Below are 18,398 nucleotides of genomic sequence, written 5' to 3'. Positions count from 1 at the left end.
ACCACACAGTGAGGCAGTTGTCTTAAAAAAAAGAAGTAATTTTATTCAAAATGTACACAGACAAACATAAGGGGAGGGTTGAAAAGGTTCAGATGTTGCTAATCTTCCTCATCCGATGGTGGCTGGTCTGTTGCGGCATTGCGTTTTTCCATCTTGGCCATCAACTCTGGAATAACAGGAAAATAATAGATTGAAGGGAGTCATTGAGTTGCATTCATCATTCATTTCTAGTAGTTTATTCCCCCATCTCAAAAGGTCTTGACAACATCTACTTACCCTTTGCAGGGTTGAAGACACCATTGGTTTGAGTGTTGCAGACATAGCAACGCTTGGACTTGCGGTAATGCTGAAGAGCACAGACCTCGCAAAAGTAGTGCTTACACCTGGGAGATATTTAACTGGTTAACAGATTGCAGCTGGTAATAAACAAGGCTCTGCACAGTCAAGAAGCAGAGGAAATGAGGCTTACTTTGTGATGATGGGATTCTTAAAGGACTCCCTGCAGATGAAGCATTTGAAGGGCAAATCCTCATCGTCACTGCTCACCTCGTAGTTCTCCTCATCTAGATGAAATCACAGTATTGTTCAGGAAATGCTGATGCAGCAGGCACAAACTAAAATGACATGAAATCACCCCCCTGAACTCACCATTTGCTCCATATCTGCCCTCTTCCAGTTCCCGCTCGATCTGCCAGCCATGTTTGTAGTCTGATCTGTCGTGGAGAAACTTGCAGCTGTCTAATAGCAAGAGAGAACATTAAGAACACTAAATGGTCAATATGTTAAAGAGTTTTAGTTATTCAACATATGGCTTTTATAATTTAATGGTACAAATATCATACCCACCTCCAAAACCACAGAAACCAGTTTCCTTATAATCTTTGCAGATGTCTGGCTGGTAGTCCCACCTGACTGTGGCTCTCAGGTGTTCAGGGGCTCGGATTGGTCCTTTTCTGTTCAAAAATGATATGGATCGACAATAATTGATTACACATTGGCATTCACAGGTGATGATGAGTATCTCATGAAAGAATGTGGTGAATATGTCTTGCCTTAGTACATACCTGACCATGCCAGAGGAGGCATTGCCCATGGTGGTATCTTTGGGCTTGATGAATTTTTGGTAGTTATTGATGCCGCGGTAGATTTTGTCGTCCTCTTTACCCGTCAGCTCCTGTTGAAGGGGTACAAAACGGATTATCCAGTCAGTAGGAAACTTTATCATTATATAATTATTTGGCAGAAAAACTAAGTTAACATTTAGCAAGATGCTACTTTTTACCTTTTATGAAAAGCTTTGTGAGGAAAAATCAAAATTTGATATTTCAGGTATTACTTTGTGCAGTTATAAATTTAAAACTCAATTTCATTTTAAATGTAATATTTATTGCTAATATACCAATACTGAATATTTAACTAAAACATCTATCAAAATGTACGAAGAAACACTCCATTAATGTAGATTAAAATGTAGCTTTTTGCAAAAAAATGTGCCATTAAGAATAACATCATGCAATCTCCTATACCTCCTGGATTTTCTGACTCCTCTCAAAGATCGCCTGAGCGTCATTGTCTCTCTCTGTGTCCAGCTCATATGTAGCAGTTGCACCCATGTCCTCAGGTCCCTCTGGTTTCTTTTTTAGGGCAAGATTGAGAGAATAACAGAGTGAATAAAACGATTTGTACAGTACTTCCATCAAGCCAACATATTGTGGCTTCACAACAACATACCTGTCTGTGAATGGACAAAAACAAACGTTTTAAGTTAACTTATCAGAACTCAGACAAACATGGATGCAGATGGAGAAAAACACTTTTCGGCCACTGAGCAGCTTCACTGGGAGGAGCTGGGAGGTTACTTACCTCGCTCATTGGCACCTTAATATAGTTGCTGTTTCTCATATACTTTCCCTGACAGGGCGATTTAAACTGTATAGTTCCTGCGACTCTTAGAAAATGTAATAAGAGAAAAATTCCTCAACTTACTGCTGACCGTGTGGACTTGTAGGCAACAGTGATCTTCTTCTCCTCTTTGTCTCCTTCATTTTCACTGGACGATTCTTCATCTCTCTCCACCTTCTTTGTCTGAACAGGGACAAGACCAGGGTCAGGCCTTACTATTAAACTCAAAAGGGATTTTGAAATATTATAATTATTGTACCCTTTGAATCATGGGGTTGACTCGAGAGTCTTTCTTTCCTTTTCTGACCACAGAGCTCTGGTCCTCATCACTGTTGCCATCTGAAAAAGAATGAGTTAAACTTATTTTTTTGCATCTTCTCTTGAAGTCGGAATGCTGTTCTCCATAAATGAAAGCTCTAACTTTTTACAGGCTGCCCAAACATGGCATACCCTTCCGAATTCCGAGGGAGCTGGAACGCAGCAAAATTGAGGAAATTGTTTTTTTTTGTGTGACGAACATTTGAACAACCTGCCCACAATTTACAGAGTTTCTCTCATCTTTCGGTTCGCCTGGCTCTTATCAGGTGAATGTTATTGTTTTAATAAGTAAATTAATACAAAAACGGACAAATACTTGCCAGTTAACGTACATGTTAAGATGACGTAGCTAGCTAGCTAGTTTGTGTTTGACAATTAAGGACCGGTGACAAAGCCACAGTGTTCCTAGCTCAAGGGATTCTCATCCTGAAAAACATTAGCTAGCTAAACGATAAATGACTACCTTTGTCGCTGTCGCTTGCTTTTCTCTTTCGTCCGGAGAATTTCTTAGTAGATTTTTTGAACAGAAAAGTGCATGGACCCGCTTTTGGCTCTTCAGACTCCGCCATCTTGCCTTCTCTTCCATATAAACAATTGCTGTCACCACATCGCCCTCTAGTGTCTTGGTTAGTGGCCGTCTGCTGGTCGAGGTGACAATCACTAACATCACTAGGCCTACTGTCCATAATTTATTCTAAAAGCAAAACATATTCAACATATTATTACATTAAACAACATTCTTAAATTTACTTTTTTCTCACAGAACACACGGTGTATGATGCCTTCACTGCTCACGGAAATATGGCAATAGTATAATAGATTATAGGCTACTGGTTATTGCTGTATTGTTTTTCTTCTGCCTGTGTGGTATGACACCATATACTGATACTGAAGTTGTGCCCCCTCTGTAAACCAACTTTCCTTAATCAGTCAATTAATTATCCATGTAGGCATACACTATTTTTGGATGTTCTTCTTAACACTATATTTTTTCACTTTATTGAACTATGCAAAACAAGGAGATATCAGATAAAAGTCTAGCCTATATATACATAGCAGCTCTATAATTGCAATATAAAGCAAGTGCAGTAAACATAAACAAATGAACTATAATAGAAAATAAATAACAACCATTTTACAAAATACTGTTACCAGAAGATAGGCTATTTTGTTTGTCACTGATTCAAATGCATTAAAAACATATCCACATCAATTAAAAAAATTGGGGATTTTATTTATTCTGTATTTTTGAATCTGATACTTTCCTAACAGACAAAAGCGTTTTGCAAGTAGGTAAACTAAAAATTAACATATGTATTTTAGGGTTTTTGAAGAAGTATTTAGCCTGAAAGGAATTTAGTACGAGTATACAGAAGTACGTGAAGGCATCACTTATCTCAGCTGTGCCAAGCAAGTGCATGACGTTCGCTGAATACAACCGGAAATAAATGTGGAAATAAAAGTATCGTTATTCGACAATCAACACAGTAAAACGCAAATGAATGAGGGTGATTTTTATTTCGAAAGTTCTAACCGGAACTTATACATTTAGTCATCTCTGGTGGTCGCTTCTCTGTCCTCCTCCTCCTCCTCCAGCAGCAGCAGCAGCAGCATCCGTGGCTCCCCGAAGAGGACAGCGGGTGTTTGTAGGACACAGGGCCCGCGGAGGGAGGGGTCCTGGCCTGGACACGGATCCCGAAGAGGCCCCGGGGCCGCCGCTGGATGGAGTCGGGCTGCATTCACACAGCAATGGCTATGGGTCTGACATCGAAAAAGCCGTCTGCTCGGAGCGTCGGTGTGGAGCGAAAAAACCTCATCACGGTTTGCAGGTATACCTCACGACTCCGTCGATTTACAGCATTACAAGTAGCCTACCAGTCCCTGCATGCTGCTCACTTCACAATTTTATGACGACCACAATGGAGGATGTTTATTTATTACTGGGGTGAAACAGCGGGCAGCAGTACACACAATATATGGAAAATAATGCAGGAAAAATGACATATTTCTAGAAATGCTAGGGATGAAGAGGAGTCAGGTGCATTTTCACCTTCACATACCCCTGCTATCACACCCGCTTCTGTTCTATTCTATATTCCCTTAATCTTCAATGTTGTCCTTTGAATTTCCTGGATGCACTTTGCTGTAGCATAGCTCTAAAGATCATATCATTGGTGTCACGTTTATGCAGGATAAAACCTCTTAGAGGAAAGTCTCTTTTAATTTAAACAGGTTGAGACACCTGCTTGATTCCTGTATATACTGATAGATGCAGCTTCAACGGATAAAACATGAGACTATAGTCAGCTAATTTTGTCTATAATAGAGCTGGACAGAAAATACAACTTCCTCCTCCATCACAGTGAGGTTGAGTGCCTGAATGGGACAAGGGCATTGGGAGCAGTGCAAGGACTCCTCCCCCCCCCCCATCAGTGTCCCTCAACCTACACAGTACAGCGAGTGCTGATGGACTGCGATGTGCAGTCTCATAAATCACTGGTCAGAGTGGTTAGGGCTGTAAACTCATGTGCATCAGAGAGCTGAGATGACCCTGAACTCACATGATGAGGTATCCAGTTGCTCATGTAAATTACATCTCTTGGATTTTACTCAGCGAGTAATGAGGCTTCTTTCACAGTGGTGGCATTTTTAAGTCATCTGTTGTGTATCTCAGTATGATCTAAATCAGTAGTTTCCAACCTTTTTTGTCTTGTGACCCCCCCTAAAATGAAAATGTAACCCATAATTGGGCATTGAGTCCATAATGTGAACATGATCGGTGAGTAGTTTGACCAAAGACTGATTTTTTTTTTCTTATTTTGAATATGATTTTTCAGGTGCCCAGAGGATGTGAATGTATCCAGTACCTCACAAGAAAAAAAGCACACATTTAGAGAAAAGTCAGAAATAATATATATATTTTCCCTTCTTATCCCTTAAATCATCTTGTGACCCTCAGATAGAAAACCCCTGATCGAAATAGCCTGCATGAAGTCTTGTATAGATTTAAGTACGCTTAAAATCTATTGTAGTATTTCTATAAATATTCTTTTTTGGTTGAAACTTTCCCTGATGGACTCAATAATATATTAGTGATGACCTGTTTTATGGTGTTTTAGTCAAATAATGTAATGTTTTGCATTGATAAACTCTCTTGAATTAATAATAGTGTTCTTACACCGAGTAGCTGTTATGTTTTGAGGATGCCCCCCTGATATTATCTGCAGGATGACTATAATTATTAAACTGCAAATAAACTGCAGTCACGAATGGTACTTCTGAAAATACACATTTTTATTATTATTGTCTCAGTGTTGTACATAGCAATGTCTTAAATTCATATCGCTACAATACCTCCACTCCGGTTTAAATGTGTCTTTAATATCGGGACTGTGAAAATTATTTTCATTATCAGTTAATCTGCTAATTATTTTCTTCATTAATTGATTAACGGTTTAGTATATAAAATGTCCGAAAAATACTATGAAATATTTATCTTCTTAGAGCGTAAGGTGACATCTTCAGATAGCTTGTATATAGCTTTTATTCTATATCACTAGAGACTTTAGCTTTACTTTGATACTTTTATGGTGCTCTCGTAAAATGTATTATAGCATTGCTTTATGTCTTGAATTGCAAATTGACTATAGTCATAAATGGTACTGCAGACAGCAACGTAATTATATTTGTGAAGTGTGTGCAGGCGTTCGGCCAAAGTGACGTTATGCATCCACATCCTGCTCTTACCTCCTTTCTGTTTTATTTCTAAGGAATTCAAACTGTCTTTGGCCTCATTCATGAACATAGTCAAAAGTAAAAAAAACAAACAAAGTCAAAGTCCAGACTCTCAAATAGACACACAATTAAGCGTTTTTATTCCAGTACCTTTCTGTCCAAGGTCCTGTCTGCCTTTTAGTGACACATACAGTGAAACAAAACACAAAACATCACACAGAGCATGCCTGCAAAGAAAGAAAAGTTTTCACAATAGACTCACAACACAGAAAGATTAGCGAGGGAACAGAAACACTGTTTTTTTTCAGGTTGGCCTGACCGTGCTAAGACCAGTTTAATCATTTAAGCATTTTTAATGACAAACACACACAACAACACAGAAATAAATCTCAAACTGCTTTTCATCAGTACTGCTTACTACACAGCTTCTTTCCACTTTCTAATGAACAACATGACATTGATTAGGTTCAGTTGGAGGGAAACTTCTTCCAGGCAGATCTGCATCTCCTCATTCATGATGTTTCTGACCTTTTAAAAAAAAAAAAAATGTTTTTCTTCTTGATGCCATTCTGGTCAGAGTTGATTCAAGTAGTCAAAGGTTGTTGTGTGTTTGTAGTCTCATTGGAGAGAGATCCTGAATCAGCAGGGGGGCCCTGGCTGTGCATTAAAGCAGGCTGGGCATCACGTTGGTGCAGGATACAGGGTCCAGGCTCTGTCGTGCTGCTGAGACACAGCTACTTCCACAGCTTGAACTGCTGCCTGGCTACAGTAACTACGCTGACGTTAGTGCTAGATTAGTACACCAGGCCAAGCTTTTATTTCCCCCCTAATATATGTATGTGTATATATAAAGTCTGACCTCTTTCCCCTTTACTGTCACATCATACATGTTTAAAATACAATCAGCACACACACAGATTAACATTTTCACAAGTCATTTGATGAAGTTATGTTTTTTTCTGGGACTATAGAGAAGGGGGCTGTTTCTGTTCAGGTTTGGGGGTCAAGAAAGTCACTTGTTGTCACGTTCCCCTTTCTGTTACCGGAGACAAACTGGCATCACAGTTCTTTTAAAAAAAAAAAAAAAGTGTATTTGCGTGATCTGGCATAATGTGGGTCACAAGTACCAGGCACAGAGGTCTGCTCAATGTTTCAGTGCCTCGTGTTTACAGTGTATACTTAACAGAATGAGCCCATTTGAATAGCAACACATATGTACAGCAATAGACATTTGTGTATAGTAAAAGGAAAACCTGGTCAAACGTTTGCACCACCAAAGGAAACTGTTTCTGCATGAGGCCTGTGTCACTTAAAGATCTTACAATAAAGACTTAAAATTAAGAATAATAATGGCAGCGAAAAAAATAATAGAAGAGACTGCTGCGGTCAGGTGAAAAAGTTGCAACTTCAAAATGTCAACTAAGAAGAATATTCAGGCATTTTTGAGTTTATCATTAAATGTTTTCACCAAGTTAAAACTTGTCTTTTTAAAAAAAATGTCCTCCTGCAGTCACACTGAGGGGTAATACATTAAAACAATAATGATTTTAGCTGCAATGTTTTTTACCCGACAGCATCAGAAAATCCAAAGATGCTTTGTCTTAATTGCTTTGAAGAGACTTGGGTGATATTTATCATGTCCACAGTGACAGCAGTGTCATCATGATCTACTGTATCTTTGTGCTGTTGCCACTAGCAACAGGTTTTATCTTTTACATGGCAGGGCTGAGGCTTCCTGCAGTCGGTGGGAATTTTCATGCAAGTCCAGTTTGTTTATCTGAGCCAAAATATTGAAGATCAACAGTCACAAGGCAATTTGTTTACAGGCAACAGGCTGTTCTGTAATGTTTACAATTTATGGTTTTGTTGCTTTAGTCTGGCTAAGAGCTCTCATGCCATCGTCCGCGACTGGAGGAACAATGTTGCCGTGGACACGGTGAACCTAAGAAAACATAGATAAGATGAGTGAGACTTGATTTAAGGTGCTATCCCTTCAGCTGCTTCCTGTAAACAAAAGGAATGGGGAGGAAAAGGAGTGACGGAGGGTGGCGATGTGGTGCATCTTGGCTGAGGTTTGAGCTCTTCCGGGGCGTGGCGCAGAGTAGAGAATAAAATTTCCTGTCTCATGGACATGCTTCTGCAAGTGGGTGGCTCTTTGTGCTTTAAATTATTATTTTTTTTAATTCTATACAATAGTAATGGGTGCCACTTTCCACCTCTCAGTTCCATTTTTATAGAATGATAGGAAACGTCAACAAATCTTTGCATGTCTGGAATAACAGTTGAGTTTCTGTGCAGCCTTCTTTTGCATTTTTACTGATTTCCGGAGCTATGTAAGTATAAGTATGTGAAATAACAGCAGAAGTTTTTGTGGGTTTGACTAAACATTCGGGCGTCTCTCATCTGTGGATCAGCCTACTCTCTCACCACCACTTTCACTTATTCTTCATTTTACTCTCCCTGTCAGGTTCAAACATCTGCTTTACACTCTCAGCGCTTCTCAGCCCAACACCCTCACTGTCCATCTTGCACACTTATCCCTCTACACCTCCTCTGACCATGAAACACTTTGCCCGGGACGCTTATTCACAGATGGGGCCGGTGAGAGAGAGACACACCCTGCTGTAGTTTCATTTTTACATCTTTTAGTCTATTCGGATTTGGTGCAAATTTATCGTTCTTGTCTTAATATTTATCAAAGCACACGCATTTTTTTTTTATCTTGGCTGTTTGTGCAGATCCAGTACAGGACAGGACGACTCCCCGACAGTCCAGGACGATAAACAACAGCACTGACTGGTGTTACACAATGCTGCGGCCAGTGAGGAGTCTGCCTGTGTCATCTGATCCTGCTGGTTATGCGAAAACTAAAGAGAGAGACAGAAAGAGGGAGAAGGAGAAAGGAGTCAGGGAAAAAAGAATTAAATGAAAGCTAAGAGAGTTAATGTGAAGCATTGTGTGTTTAGATAAGGTTTCACTGCTGATAAATGTAATTTTGGTTATCCTAGGTGGTGCTGCAGATCAAACACACGTGTAAGTACAGTAGAGGGGTGAGAAAGGAGAACAAGAGGGCATTTAAAGAGAGCTGAGAGTGGGCTTGGCAGCGATCCATGCTGAGTGAGAGGGGGCACAAAAGAAGCTTGTCAGAAGGCCCTGCAGTTGTTTTTCAGTGTCAAATCGTACCAAGAGCATGTTGCCATTCCACTCCATTCATTTGCATTTGAGGCACGCCAGCAATTCCCCTTCAGATCAAAGGACTTCAGTTAATTTAAAATAATCTGCTGTAATGTTCCTCTTGAGAGAACGCTGCCACTTTATCAGGTCAGAGAGGCCTTTTGCAACAGTTGACTTTATTCTGTTATGATTTTAAATGCTATCACATCAACAAACATGTAGCCATTAATCAGTGGTTCCCATACTGGGCCCTGGGAACCACTGGGGACACATGGTGGTTTTCCAAGGGCTTGGCACTCTGTATAATGAGGAATTGCTTGATTTCATAAATGTTTCTGTCATTGGAAGTCTTCACAAATATGACCAGATTTGACCCTATGTTTCACTACCCACTTTTCATGTTAAGTTTTAGACAGAATAGTACACTTCTCTACAAAATCAACTTTTCTGATGGAATTACTTAATGTCATGTCAAGGAGCTGATCTCTTTGGGGAGCTTAAATGTGGCAATGGTTGTGAATCTCGCCCCAACACACAGTATTTTTGCTAACTGGCCAACTGACATCACCTGCCAAGTGGATTTTTTGTTTGTTTTTGGGTCATGGTGGGGTAGACATTAGAGCACATAACATGCTGGAGCTCTATTATACCTTGAAACCTGACTGACCTACTTGTTCTTTGCAGATAACATTACGAGACAGAATGTAGATGCCACTGACCTGTTTCCTCGATAAATCCGGCACGACCAAAAAACAAGTCAAAGGTCCAAAAGTAAATTTAATCCAGTTTTGGCTCTTGGTTGGAACAGGCCTTGTGCAGATGCTGTAGTGGTGTCCAAATGTTCTCTGTGATGGTGCTTCTTTCTTCTTCTTTCTTGTGACATTTTGTCCCCCCACCCCGCGACTAGGTCCCCTCTCATCTAGAGCGTCTTGCGTTTTGGGAAGATGGCTTTCCGAAAAGAGGTGGTGGTGGTGCCTCTGCTGAAAGAGGCGCCCCCCAGGGCAATCTTGGTCTTTCCGCTGGTGATGGTGGAGGAGCCCAGAGATGTTGTGCTCTTTCCCCTGGTAATGGAGGAGGTCCCCATGGCAAGCTTGGACTTTCCCCTCTTTATGGTGGTGTTGCCCAGAGTTAAGGCCGTCTTCCCCTCGGTGAAGCTGGTGTTGCCCATTGAGGAGAAGCTCGTCTTCCTGACCCAGATTCGACGACAGGGTTCGGGGCTCACTCAACGCAAAGCATCGCACACTCATGCAGCACGTCCTGCTCTGCCCCTCGGGGGTAATAGTAACATCAGCTACAATCCAGAGCAGACCAGAATGCTAAGCGTGGATAGTGCGACCCCCGTGTCGCATAATGCCTTCGTTGAGATGATCGACGTGGGCTCTGGAAGGCCACATACCACCCATGTGTCCCTGTGAATGGACAGAGGCAGCCGTAGGTGGCCACAGCCTATCTGGGGGGACAGGGACAGTGGAGTGATTGTCCCATCTCCACGACGACACCGGCCGGTTGAAGGACACATTGTTGCAAAAGGGGCAATCTGTGGTGACATCACTTTCTTCCGAGCCATTGTTCCCTATAGCCTCTGATTGTAAGACATAGCCTCTGTGTTTGTACGACTGTATACAGTATACCATATGTGAAATAAGTCGCACAGTGTCATATTTTAAAATGGGAAAGGAGGAATGTGTTCATGTTTTCCACATGTAGTTGAGGCTTTGATTGCACTCCTGTATTTGTGTCGTCCCTCCGTATGAAATATGGGTGTCGTTCCCTCGGTTGATGTTTGCCACCCATTTGTGTCCTTGCTGAACTGATCGTTTGCAACTCATTATAGCATTTGAGTCTTTAATTTCTACTATTTATGTCGTTTAGATCCTAGAATATCTCCCATATACTCAGATCTATTTACAAAACAATCAAGCCAAGCAGTGTTTAGACATGTTACTTTTATAAGCATTGTTACATCAACCAGCTTTTACAGTTTTCTAGTTCAAAACTGTGTTTTCTGGTGGAAATATGGCAGCATATAGTTATGGAAATGCAGGCAATCAACCGATCTTATCAGCGTGCACAAAAATACCACATTTGTACCAAAGATGTAGACATGGTGATGACATGGTACATGCACAATTTACAGGAGAACAGTGCTGATGAAAAACACACACTCTAGTGTCTCCACATAACATCCCACACGGCTGTTTCACAGTTTCCCTCCCTTCCAAGTAGACACACCATAAACCATCATCTCATCGCTGTCACATTTGCATAACACGCTCAGCATGGCTTTGGAGAATCTCACTCTTGATTGCAAACCCATTAGATCTGCAACTCACTTAGCACTTTCTTACTCGGGAATCAACCTTGTCCAAACGGGTAACAGATGATGTCATGCCACATTGGCCTGTACACACATTGATCAAAAAACATAGCAGCTCTTTTTTTATTGACTACTGACCTGCTAAAACTGACCAGATAGAAATATCCCTGGGTTTTTGTTTAAAGTGTGTGCAGGAATCATGTGTGAAAATCCCAGTAGATGTTGCTGTGCGTTTCTTTGCCCCTGATGAGGGTGGCTTTGACCACAGACACAGACTTGGTCCCATGGGTGAAGGTCAGGGTGGTGAGAGAGCTTGTGGTCTCCCCTCGCGTAACAGAGGTTTTGCCCACAGCTATGCTGGTGTCGCCCAAAGTTATGGTGGTTCTGCTCCAGAAGATCGATGATTTACCCCAGGAGATGGCGTACTTAGTCCTCAGTATCGAAAACCTGCCTTTGGTGAAGGAGGTCTTGCTTGACAAGAATGAGGTTTTCCACTCATTGTTAGAGTCTTTTTTGGAGTGCTTGGTTGCTTTGCGTGTCTTAGCCCCGGCTTCAAGGGTCCTTTCCATCTAGGTGTTCTTACGCTTGGACATCAAGGCTTTGCGGAAGGAGGTGGTTGTGGTTCCCCGGCTGAAGCTTGCCCGTCCCAGAGCCACCGTCGTCTTTTGCCTTTGGATGGTGGAGTCTCCCATGGAGGTGGTGGTCACTCCCCTGAAGATGGAGGAGTTGCCCATGGCTACAGTAGTCTTTCCCCTGGCTATAGAGGTGCTTCCCACTGCCAGGGCAGTCTTGCCCTCGGTGATGCTAGTGTTGCCCATCGAAGCGGAGGCAGTCAGCCCGAGCCCGTGCCTGGATGCCGGCTCCTAACATGCAAGCTGCATAACTGCCTGTGGTGCAGCAGGGTCAAAAGCCAAACTAAAGCTGCCGCAGCGGCTGCCCTAAATAGATCAGACCACCATGTATAGATGAGGGGGAGGGAATTATTTGATCATTCTTTGATGCTGACCGGTCCCTCAGAGAGACAAGACCCAAAGGGACCTGGAAGCACAGCATGCACAAGGGCTGAAAAAGACAGGGGGTTAATTGTATTGTTTTCATGATAACACTGCCAAAGCACTGAAGGGGTACATTGTGTAGTACACAAGACAATTGGGGTGACCTCAGTATGATAAGATGGCGTGGTTCCCAAAATAAGAAGAAAAAAAAACCCGCCTCCCCGCTATTGTTGCAGGATTTAAATACAGTAGTACATTTGTCTGCTTGGGTACAGTACACGGCTGCGTTTCATCGGCTTGTGCAGCACACAACCAACAGAAAGTTAAAATCCTTCACATTTGCGCAGTAGAGTTTTTCTCCATTGCATTGTATCGGGTTTTTCTAATTCCTCTTTCTCTGTGTGCTTTGTGTTTCAGATTCTCTGTAAAGACTCTCCTAGAAAAGTACACTGCAGAGCCTATAGATGACTCATCTGAGGAGTTTATTAACTTTGCCGCCATTTTAGAGCACATCCTCAGCCACCGCTTCAAAGGTAACACTGCAGGTAACATATGGCACAGGAAAAGATGTACAAATCAGTTAATATGACTTGGAATGAATGAATGAGACAATAAAAACCCAGATATGTAATATTTATTCTAAAACTGGAATAGATTGGGGAATCCGACCTGCTGCCCTTTGCTGCGTGTCATCCCCCATCTCTCTCCCCCTGTCATATCTATCCACTTTCAAATAAAGGGAAAAGCCCCCAAAAAATAATCTTTAAAAAAGAAGATTGCAGGTTAATGTCTGCTTACTGCAGACATTAACCAAAATTAACTTTTTATCAAAAGGGCAACAATGTGTATGATTGTTTAGTTAGCTGCACTGCTTGCAGAAATGATTCATTGCTGTGTTTTAATCTTTTTGGACCAGGTTCAGGAAGCTGGTTCAGCTCAGATGGACAGCGCAGTTTCTGGGAATATATTCGGCTGGCGTGCAGCAAGGTTCAGAACAACTGCATCGCCAGCATCGAAAACATAGAGAACATCAGCACATCACGAGCAAAGGCAAGGACATTTGTATGCAGAATCGTGTGCATGACTGAATGTGTGTGTATGTGGGATATTGCAAGAGAGAGCAGCAAAGAAAGCTCTTCTGTTCCTGCTCACTTCTCGCGTTGTCCTACAGGGGCGTGCATGGATTCGAGTGGCGCTGATGGAGAAACGTCTGTCTGAATATGTGTCCACTGCTCTGAGGGACACGAGAACAACCAGGTCAGAATCAGGGACAATCGACCAATTTAGTTTATTTTAGTTTTTGATTCTAAGTGACCCTTGCTGCAGGGATGCTACACCTTCATGGTGGCTATGTCTGTTCATCCTAATCACTCAAAGTAAAAGACATCCCTGTCTTTGCACCAGAGGAAAGTACATGCCTGCTATGATGCTTAACATGAAATATATATCGTAAAATGCAGACAGAATCTCAGTTGTATCAGTATTATATCTGAAAGTTAAAGGGTGATTATTACCACCTCTTCACCTGGCAGGAGGTTCTATGATGATGGAGCCATTATGCTGAGAGAGGAGGCCCAAGTCCTGACTGGCATGCTGATTGGACTGAGTGCCATTGATTTCAGGTAAAGACACACACTGCAGACGATGATGTACAGTGTTTCAATATATAAGTACAACAGTACACCCCAGGCTTTTATTTTAATCAACAGTTACTGTAGGTGGTATGTATTTTTTAGTGTTAGTGTTAAGTAGGTTAGTCTTCAAACTTCTCTGCCCAATATTTAGGGATTAAAAAGTCATCATGAATTTGAGTATAGCACAGTACAGATTAACAGATTATACTAAAAAAATAAGGTATTTCAAACCTATTTTTATTACTTTTTAATAGGACTATATCAAATAAATATTAACATATCTGTCTTAGGCATCTTCCTTGTGTACCCCACATGAAGTCGCAATATATTTCTAACTCCTTTTCTACTCTGTTAAAGTATTAGCAGGTAGTATGTATTCATGAATAAATAAATAAATAATCGTGATAAGAAGATGTATATGTACTTTCTCATGTTTCATGTATTTCTGTATCAATTATGTAAGTGAAAGTATGTCTGACACATATACAGTATAAAAGGAGCATAGTGCATGCACTGTATATAAAGCCAAACATTTTTGCATATGTGACTTCCACACTTCATTTCAATAATTGATATTTGCTGAAAATATACACAACTCTTTTTCAGTCACAAAGCAAGTTAGTTTTTTTCGTCTTTGTGCAGTTTTTGCTTGAAGGGGGAGACTCTGGATGGGAAATCCTCAGCTGTGATTGACTACACACCTTACCTGAAGTTCACTCAGAGGTAAGACTGATCCTGCTTCTACAATTTTAGTGTCACATTTTTCATGCATGTACGACGCTGCAACACCGTCGCCTCTCTGATGTGTAGCTACGACTACCTGAGTGATGAGGAGGACCGTCGCAGTGTGGACAGCAGTAATAGCGAGGAAAGTGTCCCCGAGCATCCCTACATCCCCTTGGTGACGGACGAGGAGAGCTGGAGCAACAAGTGTCGCAAAATGGAGCAGAGGTTTAAGATCGTCTATGCCCAGAAGGTGACTACCAACAGCTGCTAGAACCAAGTTAATGCTGTTTAAAATTCTTGTTTTGCACTACGGGCTTCTACGCACACAAACCCCCGTCTACTTACTGTGATGTCGCAGGGTTACCTGGAGGAGCTGGTGCGTCTGCGGGAGTCGCAGCTAAAGAACGTGGAAATGGAGAACAAGCGTCTGAGAGCCAAGGTGGAGGAGCTGACGGTCCAGACCAAGCAGGAGAAGAAGGAGCTGGAGGCCGTCGTGCTCGAGCTGCAAGCACAACTGTGAGAAAGACATTCACCAAATGAAAAAGCTCCAACAATAACAATTGTGTGCTCCAGACTTCATCACTCAAGATCCTGTTAGGATAACATTTATTTGTTTGATTCATCTTTCCAGCATTATACATTATGTGCACGCAAGGTTTAGAAGAGGAGTTAAAGTTGGAGTTTTAAAATAACCTTAAAACTAAAACAAATTGTAATTTTTATGGAAATCTTTCCTCAGTAGAAAATAAAGGATTGCTCTATTAACCTAGTTAATGTAACTAGTCAATATGAAAAGAAACTGTTAAAAAAAAAATGTTATGCTGATGCAATTTCTGATTATGCCAGTTTATGATGCAATACTCATATACGGTAATACGCAATATTTTGCTCTGACACATCTGATTTGAATCGTTTTAAAATACAATAAAAAAAACAGACCTAAAGGTGCAATACTTGATATTGTTACAGCACCCAATAGCACCCCCAAATCCCAAGATTTCCTCCCAAGCTTACCGTTGATGTTTTAAACTCAACTTTGTCGATTTTGAAATTTGGGGGGAACTATGGGTTGCTGTAACAACATCAGAAGTAGTGTTATATTAAAGGTCCGATGGCATGAGAATTTCACTTTATGAGGTTTTTCATCATTAATATGCATTCCCCCAGCCTGCCTATGGTCCCCCAGTGGCTAGAAATGGTGATAGGTGTAAACCGAGCCCTGGGTATCCTGCTCTGCCTTTGAGAAAATGAAAGCTCAGATGGGCCGATCTGGAATCTCCTCCTTATGAGGTCATAAGGAGCAAGGTTACCTCCCCTTTCTCTGCTTTGCCCACCCAGAGAATTTGGCCCACCCATGAGAGAGAGACATCATGGCTTTCAAACGAGAAAAGTGGCAGTTGGTCAAGGCCACACCCCCACCCTCCACCTTGCCCCCCCCCTCTCCTCCTCAACAGCTACAGACACAGAAGTGGCACATACTAAGGAAAGCTCATTGTGGAACTGGCTCTAGTGGCTCTAGTCGCTGCAGTAATTCTGCACCAAGGCTGAATTTCGGGAAAGAGACTTCAGATACAGTATTAGGTGACCACTAAGGTCTATATAAAAGCATCCAAAGAGCACCATGTCATGGGACCTTTAATGAGACACAAAACAAGTATCTCGTTGAGTTCACAAGAGATAAGTGATTTATTTAAATGCCACCTTTGATGTTCAGGTACATATTTGCTTGCTAAAATGAAAAGTATTACTTCTGAAATGAATTATTTGTGCTCTGTGCTTCACGCAGCTCTGCCCTTATGCCCTGTGATTCCTCCCATCTGGCTAAAGATCTCTCCATCCCGCTAGTCAACCAGTGGTCCACCATCACAAACAACCAGGGCGATGTCAAGCTTTTCCGCAGGTAAACTTACACAAACAGCATGGTTCTATTTTTAGCAGATGCTTTTAGATGCAGTTAATGTAGATAACTTTAGATATGTGTGTCACAATTATGTTTTGTCCATCCAGGAGGAGTTTCCACAGTTTGGAGCAACTTTCTGCTGAAGTCAGTCTGAACTCCGACTCCCAGAGGACTGATGGGAAACAGAATGGAGATGCTGCCTGGACTTCAGCAGGTAAAAAATACTTTTCACTGCTACTACAGTCATCATTCAACATGTTCATGCAACATTTAAACCTGCAGGGATTTGTAGTGTACTGTAAATCTGTATGCCATGTTATGCAATATTCCTGTGTAACAGAACAAACTACCACAAAAAAAACACATTTTGAATCAGCTACATTTGACTTGTTTTACTCCAGTATAAAAAACACAGTAGTAAAGTAACATTTCTGCTTGAGTAGGAATATATTTGCATAAAAGCCTTCCAGAGGCAGCCACCCATGCACATGTACATACATACTCATACAAAGGCAGGCTTGATGGCTGTTTATGGTGTTTCATGTGGGCAGCTTGAACTATGCACGATCACAGGCTCAATTTGATTGTGCTTTTTCTCTGTTTTGTCCTTGTAGGAAAAGACAACACTCCCTCCATGCTGGGTCTGTGTGGCTCTCTGGCCTCTTTACCAAGCTCCAAGTCCCTGGCCAGCCTCAAGTCCAACGAGTGTTTGGTCAACATCAGCGCTGAACCCAGCCCTGCACTCACTCCCAGCTAGGAGCTCCACAACAACAACAATGGAGATTTAACCCCCAACCTTTCTGCCTGCCTGGTGATGCTGCGTTGCTCATAAACCCGACTAAAACCCTGCTCCCACAATCCACCAAGACCATCAACAGCTCCATAAGAACAGGAAAGTCATCTCTGGATTTTTGTACACATGAGAATGAAGTCACTTCTTTCCCTTCTCCTCGCCTTATCCGCTCAACTCCTCTCTCCCACAACCACTTTGTACTATCTGTGAATCCCTTCATCCAAGATCATGCGATTCCTCTGCAAACTTTTGTCAGACCTATTTTCTAAAGCATCCGTTTATTTCCTTAAATTGTATTGCCACCTTGCTCCTTATTTGAACATCAGTGTTCTTCCATTATATGGTGTCGCCTCTGTGTTTGTAGGCCTGTTTTATTAAGTTTCATGTCAAAATGTAACCAAACTTTCAGCTACTTGCAAAGAGAGATGTGATGATCAGATACAGATTATCCATATAAAGTAGAGGATGGGTTGTACAGACTGTCCTCACAGTGACACCACTGAGAAGTATGTTTTATGGGTGTGACTAAATGGTGCCTGCCACCCCTGAACGTGCACATCATTCCTGCTTCAGTAATCGACCACTGTTTAAATCTGTGCAGTTATTTATTGAATCTATCAAATCATAAGCTACCACATATGTTTATTTATCTGATTTTATCAAATGCAACAGCAGTATGTTCTTTCAACATGTATGCAATGGGTTATTTTTTGTTTTGTGTTGCAATAAATCTTTTTCCATTATGTGTGTCTGTTTGTGTAGATCACAACGTTGTAAGGAGAGTAACACAGGAAGATGCCAAAAAACTAAAAGTGATTTTAAAGAAAATGGTTTCAAAATGGGAGGTAAATGGAGATGTTGGATGGGGCAGCCAGTTGCATGGGACAAATGTGCTCTGGCTCCA

The 18,398-nt window shown here is 41.6% G+C and overlaps 2 protein-coding genes and 1 long non-coding RNA gene across 5 annotated transcripts; 1 reads left to right on the top strand and 2 right to left on the bottom strand.

Moving 5' to 3' along the window:
• Positions 1-20: 20 nt before the first annotated feature.
• Positions 21-2,843, bottom strand: rnf113a (ring finger protein 113A). The gene is made up of 10 exons (XM_039824981.1): positions 2,684-2,843; positions 2,162-2,241; positions 1,987-2,085; positions 1,527-1,634; positions 1,065-1,174; positions 847-953; positions 649-738; positions 470-563; positions 277-383; positions 21-166 (listed from the first exon to the last, which is right to left on the bottom strand). Exons 1-10 carry the CDS (start codon positions 2,787-2,789, stop codon positions 99-101), a joined length of 969 nt encoding a protein of 322 aa, XP_039680915.1. The 5' UTR covers positions 2,790-2,843; the 3' UTR covers positions 21-98.
• Positions 2,414-18,237, top strand: rundc3aa (RUN domain containing 3Aa). 3 transcript variants are annotated; one of them, XM_039824976.1, is made up of 12 exons: positions 2,414-2,486; positions 3,817-4,049; positions 12,859-12,986; positions 13,358-13,491; positions 13,613-13,698; positions 13,974-14,063; positions 14,718-14,798; positions 14,886-15,051; positions 15,160-15,317; positions 16,588-16,701; positions 16,809-16,915; positions 17,316-18,237. In XM_039824976.1, the coding sequence occupies exons 2-12, from the start codon at positions 3,943-3,945 to the stop codon at positions 17,456-17,458; spliced, it is 1,314 nt and encodes a 437-aa protein (XP_039680910.1). In that variant the 5' UTR covers positions 2,414-2,486; positions 3,817-3,942; the 3' UTR covers positions 17,459-18,237. The 3 variants fall into 3 exon arrangements, with proteins under 3 accessions (XP_039680910.1, XP_039680909.1, XP_039680911.1); XM_039824975.1 differs by lacking the exon at positions 2,414-2,486 and having other exon boundaries at positions 3,692-4,049; XM_039824977.1 differs by lacking the exon at positions 2,414-2,486 and having other exon boundaries at positions 3,694-4,049; positions 12,859-12,974.
• Positions 6,073-10,048, bottom strand: LOC120574571. Its single transcript, XR_005641875.1, has 2 exons — positions 9,849-10,048; positions 6,073-8,822 (listed from the first exon to the last, which is right to left on the bottom strand). It is a non-coding gene; the product is annotated as an uncharacterized LOC120574571 (long non-coding RNA).
• Positions 18,238-18,398: the final 161 nt, after the last annotated feature.

The sequence above is a fragment of the Perca fluviatilis genome, chromosome 15, assembly GCF_010015445.1.
Source record: "Perca fluviatilis chromosome 15, GENO_Pfluv_1.0, whole genome shotgun sequence".
In the NCBI taxonomy this organism is placed as follows: Eukaryota; Metazoa; Chordata; class Actinopteri; order Perciformes; family Percidae; genus Perca; species Perca fluviatilis.
The sequence above is the reverse complement of the archived record's forward strand: the minus strand, read 5'-3'. Positions and strand labels throughout refer to the sequence as shown.